The sequence below is a fragment of the Stegastes partitus genome, unplaced genomic scaffold (assembly GCF_000690725.1).
Source record: "Stegastes partitus isolate 25-593 unplaced genomic scaffold, Stegastes_partitus-1.0.2 Scaffold645, whole genome shotgun sequence".
NCBI classification, from domain to species: Eukaryota; Metazoa; Chordata; class Actinopteri; family Pomacentridae; genus Stegastes; species Stegastes partitus.
This window is the reverse complement of record NW_007578376.1, coordinates 228,106-238,649: the sequence shown is the minus strand read 5'-3', so window position 1 is coordinate 238,649 and position 10,544 is coordinate 228,106. Positions and strand designations below refer to the sequence as shown.

Below are 10,544 nucleotides of genomic sequence, written 5' to 3'. Positions count from 1 at the left end.
CAGTGGTCTAGATAATCTGCAAACCTGAGATGGGAGCGATTTGTTGATTAATCACGAAATAAACGATTACTTTGATAACTGAATAATCACGTCAAACACCATCACTGCATACAGACAATGACGCTGTGTTGTTATATTTGATAGAAATCTAAGCATTTTCCTGTTATTTCTGACCATTTGATGAACAAATATATTATTTACGCTTGAGCAAATAAAACTACAACTAACTAAACTGTTCTTTTCTTTTTAAATTCTCAATATTTAGCATTTTCGTGCTTCAAAATTCATCTATGCAAGAAAAATCCTGCTAAGATGAGAGTTAATATGCTTTTCTTTGTCACCTATCACTGCATACTAAACATCCTGAGGTTTGGACTGACATTAGAGATATCTGGAACAAAAACTCTGACTAGTCGCAGAGTAACTATTCGAATGGCTTTGGTGATGTCTTTAATTTCAATTCCAGACAGTCAAATTCAACTATGAAATGTTAAACCAGCTTGTCCAATAAATAGATTCCACTAGAGGAAAAAGGGGAAACTATGTTTTCTATCATCCTAAAACGTATTATAAGAAGATAAAAAATGTGTTGGCATTTACAGATCTGCCTCCGTCAACACCATCTGAGTGTCTGTAATTACAGCGTAATTACCTCTATTATGTTCCTAAGATGTGAACAAAACAAAATCAAAAACAGACAACTAAATATGGCTACAACTCACAGATGAGCGTTTATCTCCTGAAAGTAAACTAGTCAAGCCGAAAAACTATTCATACCGATGCTAAATTTAGATTGGTGATGACTGACTATGTGACCATCAGGTTTATTGTGGCTGGAAATGACATAAACATGTGATAAAAATCAGTAGGACACTGTGTTAGAGATGTTGATGATGGATTCGCCCTATTTCAATGTTTTGTTTTGCTTTGCTTTTATATGTTCACTTCAAAATGCCACGTCCAACGAATTAATACTCCTTGAAGCTGTTGCAAATCAGTCGCACGTGGCTTTTGACTGCTCCTTGACAATGATGTGAAACATGCAGCCAAAGTGGTGAAGAAACGGTGAAGAGGAAACAATGAGGAGATGTTGGAGCGGCCCAGCCAGAGTCCAGACCTGAATCCATCCAGAACCTGTGGAGGAGCTGAAGAGCAGAGTGGTGGAGAGGAAGCCTTCAAGCTCCAAGAGCTGCAGATGGACACTTGGAGGAACTAAACCCCAGAAACACTGTTATGTTACTTATGGGAGGAAATAAAGGCTTATGACACTGAACACTGAGATGATTTTGGACCCAGGACTTGAATAAAAATGTAAAAAGAGCTACTTTGAAACGGCTACAACATCTCTAACACAGCGTCTTACTGTCTGTTGTTGCTTATTTATGCCAGAAAAAAACCTATTAGTCAAAATAAAACTAACTAATAATCAAAATTTAGCACGAGTAATTTTCTATTAATGACATTTGCTTGCACTGGTGATTTATTTTTTGTATCAGAGACAAAACGTATCCAGTGTGTAAACAGCTGCTGCGTCGTCTCCGGACTTACACGGTGTCGCTGAATTGACAACGCTGCTCCTGGAGAACTATTAAACAGTCATTTAAACCTCTCCTGGATGCTGCACACACACACCGAAGCCTCTCATCCCGCCTCTCTATCACTCCTCCTCTCCATCGCTCTCCTCTCTCTCTCTATTTCCTTAATTGCAGCTTTCCTCCGTATTCGAACGGATCAATAGGGACAAACGCTGTGGAATGGCTGGGAGGCAAAGTGCCATCGATCTCCCCATCTCCCAAACACACACACACACATCCGATCATCAGCGCACACACACACACACATATATATATATATATCTATACACACACACACACCTTCCCCAGGCTCCTGGTCCCCTCCTCCACGTTGGCAGCGGCTGTGTTGACGTTGTCCTCGATGCTGTCAATCTTCTCCTGCTGGGACTGAAACACAACACACATTAACACACACTTATATTCAACACACACGTGAAAGAGCGACCACCTGTTGTGTACAAAGTTGTGTTTTTAATGTTTTTGTTTTTTTTTTAGCTGCCCTAATTCAGAGAGGAGTTGTGTGTGTGTGTGAGAGTGTGTGTGAGTGTGTGTGTGTGTGTGTGTGTTTGTCTGTGTGTGGAGGCTATAGGCAGATTTCAACGGGGGGTGGGGTCATATGATTGTGTGTATCTGTGTGTGTGTGTGTGTGTGTGTGTGTGTGTGTGTGTGCATTGTGTAGATCTCATGAAATATTCAGAGTGGCAGCTGTCTCTCTCCATGTGAGGGTTGGATGGACACAGTGACCAAACAACAACCGGAGCATCTTTTACTCCGTCTTCCTCAAAACCTCGACGCCGTCTTAAAGATTCAGCTCCTCGTATCCAAGTTAACCCTCTAATGGTGTTTTATAAGGATTTCAAACCTCCTACACAAACTGCAAAGATAATTCAAACAAGTATCAACTATTAAATCAATCACCGGATATTTAAAGATGGATTAATGGATTTTTAGCAATTTTTAAGTATATATATATCTGTGATTGCTGCTTCTTTATTGTGAATATTTTCTGGTTTCTTTCCAAAATAAGAAAAGAAAACATTGTTCACGTCATTATAGAGGATCAGTTTCAAATCAGCTGATTGATCAAACAGTTATTTTAGCTCAACTTTTTTTTATTGTGTTTCTAGTATACAGAGATACAAACTAGTGTTTCATACCAGAGCTGCAGCAATTGATTCAATTAACTGATTAGATGTTAACTGGTAAATTAAATCGCAAACTATTTTGATAATCCAATAATCTTTTTTTTTTTTAGCAGTTTTTTTTTTTTAGAATAATTCTTTGACTGCAGCTTCATAAATGGGAATATTTTCTGGTTTATTTCCTCCTCCGTGACAGTAAACTGAATATCTTTGGGTTTTGGACAAAACAAGACATTTGTTCATCTTTTCACCGTTTTCTAGCATTTTGTGGATATTTGATTAATCAGCAGTACAGTAATCGTTATTTTCAGCCCGAATTTAATCGACAACAGGGCACATGCTGACATATTCTGGTAGCTTATAACTTCTGAAGCTAGTCAATTCAGTATAAAAAGATAAAAACGTTAACATGCAACAATCAAGAACTATTTATTCCCGTTTTTGCGTTTAAAAAAACAAACAAAAAAGAACTTAAATTACCATCTAACCTCTGAAATTGTGTGTTGGTGACAACACAAGACATTTGTCATCTTGAACTTTGGGAAACACACACATCAATGTTTTCATTATTTTCTGATATTTTATAGACCAAACAACTAAAATGATTAAAATTAAGATAATTAACAGATTAACCAACAATCAAAAATAATCATTAGTTGCAGCCGTATATCTAATATAGACAAAAAAAAAACAGATAGTAGCACTGCCTCGATCACATAAAAATGAAATTACTAAAAATATTTGACATTACTGACGAAGCTGCTGATATCAGCTAATCACTGCACCTCGATCTTCCTATTAAGTGTTCATGTGTTTGATTGGGTTTATGACTTTCGCTCAAAATTCAACACTTTGGGTAAACAGAAAACAAATATTCTTAACCTTGAAAACCCATCGATGTGTAGCTGCTAATTTAGAAAATTCTCCACCTTTGACTCCAGGCCGAGCGGCTCCATCAGTGTGAAACGTTCTGCGGCTGCTACACTTGTTCAGATAGCAGCTAATACCGCGTGTGTCAGTTATAACCGCAGTCAAAAGCCAAAGAAGACACACAAAGACAAACAAAAAAGAGAGAGAGAGAGAGAGAGAGAGAGAGAGAGAGATAAGCACAGAAGCTGACAAACATCGGAACTGCCACTAACATGACGCATGTCGAGGCTCAGACAAAGACACGACCACACACTCACTCAGTGTTTCCACTGTGGCTGAGCGCTGGAATATCACTCCCCTAACGGCGTCTCTCACCCCTGAGACGCCACAACATGTCTATGCTCTTTCTGCCGCCGCCCTCCCCTCCGTACCTCGGCCTGTTTTTTCACCCTAACTACATCTCCACTGCCTCCCTGTTAATCTCTCGCTGCCTCTCTGCCTCCATCCCTGAGGATACGGCGATAATCTGAGCCGTCTGTTCTCCACCTGCTCCGCCGTGTCCCTCGTTTCCTTTCTCTCCCCCTAAAATCCCCTCTCTCTCTCCCTCTCTCACTCTACATCTACTCCTGGATCTCTCCCCCTGGCCTCGGTGAAGGGCCTCTGGGGCCCCCGGCGGTACTCCTGAGCCTCCTCGCCAGGCAACACGGTGGTCAAATACACACCACTTCCTGGAAACGCTGAAGGCGAGCAGCCCCCGCCTCATTGTTTTCGCTCACAGGCCCAGGCCGTGCACACATGTAGACGTGGAAATGCAGCGAAATGTGAACGTGAAGAGTGTTTGCTACTCACGTGGACGAGCAGAGAGAACTCCGTCACCAAACCACTCAGCTCCTTCAGATCCTGAGAGGAGGAAATCATGGTGTTTACTTCGTTGTGTTGCTTATCGCATGAATCTGCAGCTACAAAGCGGCGACAGTGTCAGTGTCTGTGAGTGACAATCGCTTTAACTAACAAGAGTGAATATTAATGCATCACAGGACAGCAGAGAGGAAAAAATGCATCTGTAAGGACAGATAAGAGGAGCCAGTTAGATGTAGTGTACCACGTAGTGTTTAGTGCTTTAATCTAAATACAGAACAGCCCTTTGACTCAGATGACATTTGACATGTCACAACAGGAGATCATCTGAGAAACCTGCATCCTATGTTTTTTTGTTTTAGATATGCTTCTCTACCAAAATGCTTTGGCTCCCTCTTTCTGTACAAACTCTCGTAGCTAAGAGATAAAAACCATTTATTTCCCTCGAAACCCCAAAATATCATGTTGTACTTATAATAAAGCATCAAAAATTACACAATTTATCAGCTGCAAAAGCATATGAAACAGACGATCCACGGACTAGAAACGTGTGACGTGCAGGAAAGTGAACCAAACCAAAGCCTACAATGGTGATATTTAATCATAATCCCTCGAATCTACATTTCTTAATTGAAAAATTGACAAAAAACAAACCGTTTGCACTAAACAGAACCTCAAGAAATCTAAAAATGTGAAAATAACAACTAAAATGTAACAGCTTAGACGGCAACTCTGAGTGCATCAAAACAACAAACACTAGTCGTAGATGCTGGACTGAGCTCCGGTTCTATAAGCACACAGGAAATAGAGCGATGGAGGTTTGTAATGTTAGTCTATGAGGCCACATGATTGAGACATTAAGAGCTTCATCAGTCAGCTTTGTCTTGTCTCAGTTTAACCGAGTAGCCTCTGCACAGCACTTTGACAGGGTTGCGCAGAATATACCTACACCGAAGTAGGTACTTTTTCTGGCCCCAAAAACAGCCCTGAAAGAGGTTCTACAGTGGGTGTCGGAACAAGTGGAAAGGTTGGGGCTGCCCTACGATGGCCTGCAAGTTCCTGCAGGGGAAAACAGCCTACTGTCACGCGTGTCAAGAATATACCGCACACCTTTACATACATACTACTGAGTGGTGACTATACAACAAAAAAGGGGACATAGCTAGAATCCATGCTGTGTCCAGCCATGCATACCTCCTCCAGGTTATCCCAGGACTCAGCTGCGCTCTGTTCAGCAGGGATCTCTGGAAGGTGGAGCTGAATTTGCCTGCCAGACACTGGCTCCTCGCCCACTTCGTCATCGGCGCCGCAGCTACCGGATGCACAGCTGGACGTCTGAGCGGCAGGTGGTGGTGCAGGTACGGGGTTAGAGTTCAGAAGCAGGAAGTCCCGTGCGGCGGCTGACGCTCTGTCTCTGACCGGCCTGACAAGAGCTTCCAGAGCGGCGGCGTCTTCGGCGCGAACTCGAGTGCACAGCTTCTCCATCTCCCTGACGTTTGCTCTCAGCTGCTGCAGAGACACACAGGACGAGCAGATTTTCTCAGCGTGAACGGCTGACGTGTCTGAAGGGCTTCAGAGGCACAAATAAAGAAGGAGATGTTTGAAGCATACTGAGATACTTGACTAGCCCTCTAAACTGCACAACCACAGCTAGATGCAGAGAGAGCTCAAATGCCTTCTGTGCAGTAAGACACAGTTGAAAAGCTACAAATCAACAAAAAGTTGAATTTCTGTGATTATTTACTTAACCTGGAATCAACATGTATAACATTTAAAGTCTTACTAATACTGTAAAAAAACATGGGGGCTCTACATATAATAGATATTTAACTACTTACATTTCTACAATCTCTGCAAACTCTGCGTTGAAACTCTCGCTGACTGTGTTCCAACAACTTGCTCCTCTGTACACCATTTTTTAAAACCATGCTGCATTTACTTTATTGTACGTTTTGATCTTAATCTTGCTCATTTGTTTCCGTAAGCGTCTCCTCTCTGCTCAGGGGAAACAAGGCCTGCAGTTCAGCCGAAAACATTTGGCTGCAACTGAGTCACCCACTTTGTTGCACTGAGAGGTGCAGAATTTCGTTTTTAAGCAGATTCTCTTTTTAACCGTGACAATGAAAATAATCAGTAGTTGCAGCCCCGCTATCTGATTGGTTAGTCATCATGAGTAACAGCCAATCAACACTGAAGAATAAACGTTGAAAAGTTTTCTTTCAATTGAACATATGGGGAACATACATTAACAAAGGTACAGCTGTGAACAGAAGTTTACATACACTTGTAAAGACAATAAGTCTTGCGTTACCAATGACTCCTATAACGCTGTGAGTGATTACAATTGACTCCAGCTGCTGACTCCTCTGAGCCAATGTAGTTAGGACCCATTTGATCCACTCATGAGACTCTGAACAAGTCAGGAAAGTCACTTGGATCACGTGTTTCAGTGATTCCATCGTAGAAAATGAAGAGTTACAGGAATCACTGGAAACTCAAGACTGCCATGATATACATGGTGTTTACAAGTGTATAGAGACTTCTGTTTACGACTGTAATTCAACTGTTTTGTGTTGGAGGTTGTGTTATAAATTTCAACACCATTATACTGCATCTCAACATGGTACTGAAGCTGCAGTCTGTCAGACAGAGAAGCCCTGCAGAGGATAGTTAGAGGAGCTGAGAGGGGCATTGGAGTTTCCCTCACCGCTGTCCAAGAACTTTTCCAGAGCCGCTGCAGGAGCAGGACTCTGAACATTGTCAGGGACTCCTCACAACCTCTCCATAAACTGTTTGAACTGCTACAATCAGGCAAACGTTTCCAGAGCATTAAAGGAAGAACCTCCAGACTGATCAACAGCTTCATTCTACAAGCTGTCAGAATGCTGAACTGCTGATCCAGATATGCAAACACTTCTTGATTTAAATTGCTTTGAGTTAGTGGATCCTGACGAGACGCTCTTTCATCCTGCCTGTACTGCTGTGTATGTACAGCAACATGACAATAAACTTGATTTGATTTTTTATTTAATTTTCCTGCAAATATCAGCTATTGGTCTGCTTCACTGCTAATAATCAGCATCAACGTCAGCCTTGAAAAACTCTGACTTCTACTTTAACCAACTTCTGAAGTAGGAAATAAAACCTAAATCCTTCATAGCTGTACATCTAACCACTTAAATTGAGACAAAAATATTACTTCTTGTTCATTTAGCTAGCTGTGCCGGTTGGAAATAAAATGCTCATTCATTCTGGATCAGGTGATGTGAACCGTGCGTGCGTGTTGGTGGGAGCTTAATAAGGTTCAGATATGAGGCTGGGGAACACGAGCTTTGCCCGGAGGGTGACAGGAGGATTACATCCCAGCCATCAGCCCTCCAGGCCGCAGCACGACCCGGGCTCAGGGGGTCAGCGCGCTGCCGATAACACGTTCTGCTAATTACACATGAATAAACATACGCCCATACGCTCGTCCTCACGTGCATAACGCCGAAAAACACACTGATTAACACGGAGCCAGTCAGGTCAGGCACCTGTCAGCCTGCAAATTAACCGTGACCGTACGCAGCTCAGACACACGTGTACTCAATAGTTGATATTCATGATAAAACAGTATCGACTCTGCAGCGTTACTGGAGCTGCGAAGGTACTGAGTCTGCATGACTTTCTCTTGGGGGTTAGCTTGGTGCTAAGCTAGTGGGAGGGGATGTCAATCATGAGGTAGGGGGAGAGGCTGCAGGCTGAATTACAGGAAGGAGGGACAAAGAAGAGATGGGTGAACAGCGAAATGCAAGAAAAATGCTCCCAGAATTACAACAGTGACTCTTTACCTAATTTGGATCACTAATAAAGAAAAAATAAGTTAGAAATGATAATAAGGTGTAGTTTCCAAGATACAGAATTGGGTCAAATTTGAAATTTTATGTATTTTTTTTTTTAGTATCGTATGTATATTTTGGTTTATTTCTATTTTTCTACTGATGTTCCTGAATGTTTGCGTCATCTCCTTTGCTGCTGTAACAATGCAAACGTCCCCGCTGTGGTAATAATCGAAAGGACATGTTTGTCTCCGAGTTCAACCTCAGAACATTGTCTGCACATATTCATCGTGGCCAGAGTTTTGACATGCTCTGCTTGACGTATTCGCAGAAAATCTGTGTCTTGGAAGTGAACAAAATGCATTCATTGATCTATAAGTCTGCAGTCACATGTAGCAGCAGAGTGTAAAATTGCCAGAGGCTGATATTTCTATGGAACTGTCTCATATTTGTGACCTCAGCAAGCAAAGATGGCTCCAAACTGTGCAAACAAAGGTACGTTTTTCATAGTTATACTTGAGGTGATGTTAAAAAAAAAAGTAAAAAGAAAACTACCTTTATGTTGGATGTAAAACGGGATCAGGACAAGAGTTGAGTGTCACATTGTTGCTGTAACATTTGTGCAACTAATCTTCATCTGTGGGTCAACAAGGGAAGATTCGACAAGTCAAAAAGTGCCCGTAGATACTGAATAAAGGCAGAACTTTGCTGCTTTATGTGATGTTTTAGCTGGTATTCTGTAATACATCTAATCATCACAAGTCAAAGGACATTTCTTGTTTATTCGTTGACCTGGAAATTGACATTAAGTATTTTTTCTAATGTAAGATTTAGAAATCCATCCATCCATCCATCCATTATCTATACACCGCTTAATCCTCACTAGGGTCATGGGGGGCTAGAGTCTATCCCAGCTGACTCAGGGTGAAGGCAGGAGACACCCTGGACAGGTCACCAGTCTATCACAGGGCTACACTTAGAGACAGACAACCAAGCACACTCACATTCACACCTATGGACAATTTAGAATCACCAATTAACCTCAACATGTTTTTGGACCTTGTGGGAGGAAGTCGGAGAACCCAGAGAGAACCCACGCTGCACGGGGACACAAACCAAGCCACCTTGCAGCCCCTAAGATTTACAAATCTAATATATAACTATATATAAGACTATTTGTATTTGTAACGAAGCTGTATCATGAAATAACTTGAAAACACTCCAATCTATCTTATCAAAGTGTGCAAGGTTTAGTTCCAAAGCAGATAGTTTCCCAAAAATTGTAAACCAGGCAGACCTGACAGTTAAACATGAGCTATTCTGTATAAAAGTACAATTCTACCACCATGTGTGTCATTATCGCGCCATCTCTGTTCATGTACATAAGAAGTTCATCATGCCACATCTGTACATGTGAAAGGTCCACATATCTTCATTTTTAAGCCTTAATGCACTTTTATAATTCTGCTTCTCCCAGGCCTCATCAGTATCTAGCTGCTGTAACATGTAAATTTCCCCGATGAGGGATCAATAAAGTTTGTCTTATCTTATCTTGTGTGCTCAAAAGGACAAAAAAAAAAAAAAGTCCACCTACTATCTGTGTATCTGCCTGCCTATCTATCTAAAAGCACACACATCTACAGCAGAGCGGACAAACCCCAACTCTGGATTAACGCCACGAGGACATGGGAAAGCACTCTGCAGGCGCCCCTGGGGTTTGTAGGGTAATGGTGAGAGGATAGGTGTGCGCCTGTTTGGAGTTATTTCACCTTCTGAGACATGGCGGCTTCCAGGCAACGACATCCCCAGAGGCATTTCACACTCAGCATGCGAACAAGTACACAAGTACTTACAAACACACAGGAGATGCTCAGTTTGAGGTTTGCTAGCAGCTCTTTCCCTGCCCTGATTTTTTTTTTTTTTTGAATGACAGAGTTTCTATACCAAACATAAATTTCATTGTTTATAACTAATTCAGTGTTTTTCATTCATACAGTTGAGCCTAAAATGATCCATCGTCATTACAACTTTCACTCATAGGTTGTATTTATTTGACCAATGAGTTTCCTTCTGATGCAAATGACATAAACATGTGACAAAAAAAACAGTAAGACTTCTTTTTTTTTTTTTTTTTAAACACTTTTACAGAAACTGTATGTCCCCCTTGAAACTGTTGACAGATTTTAAGAAAATGAAGCTTCTATCCCATTCCAAATGTTCCTGGTAGTTTCAACCATGTTCTAGAGCATTCTAATACACTATAAACTGAGAACAGCTGCAAA

General features: G+C 41.4%; 1 protein-coding gene across 2 annotated transcripts in view; it reads right to left on the bottom strand.

Annotated features, from left to right (window-relative positions):
• stx17 (syntaxin 17) overlaps positions 1–10,544 on the bottom strand; it is a 19,261-nt gene that overhangs the window by 2,458 nt on the left and 6,259 nt on the right. Inside the window, exons 4-6 of one of the 2 annotated variants that reach the window (XM_008289914.1) lie at positions 5,639–5,953; positions 4,436–4,486; positions 1,875–1,961 (exon numbers count right to left, since the gene is read on the bottom strand). In XM_008289914.1, the coding sequence (XP_008288136.1) occupies positions 1,875–1,961; positions 4,436–4,486; positions 5,639–5,953 (453 nt within the window). The remainder of the gene's footprint in view (positions 1–1,874; positions 1,962–4,435; positions 4,487–5,638; positions 5,954–10,544) is intronic. The other variant, XM_008289915.1, reaches the window with a different exon arrangement.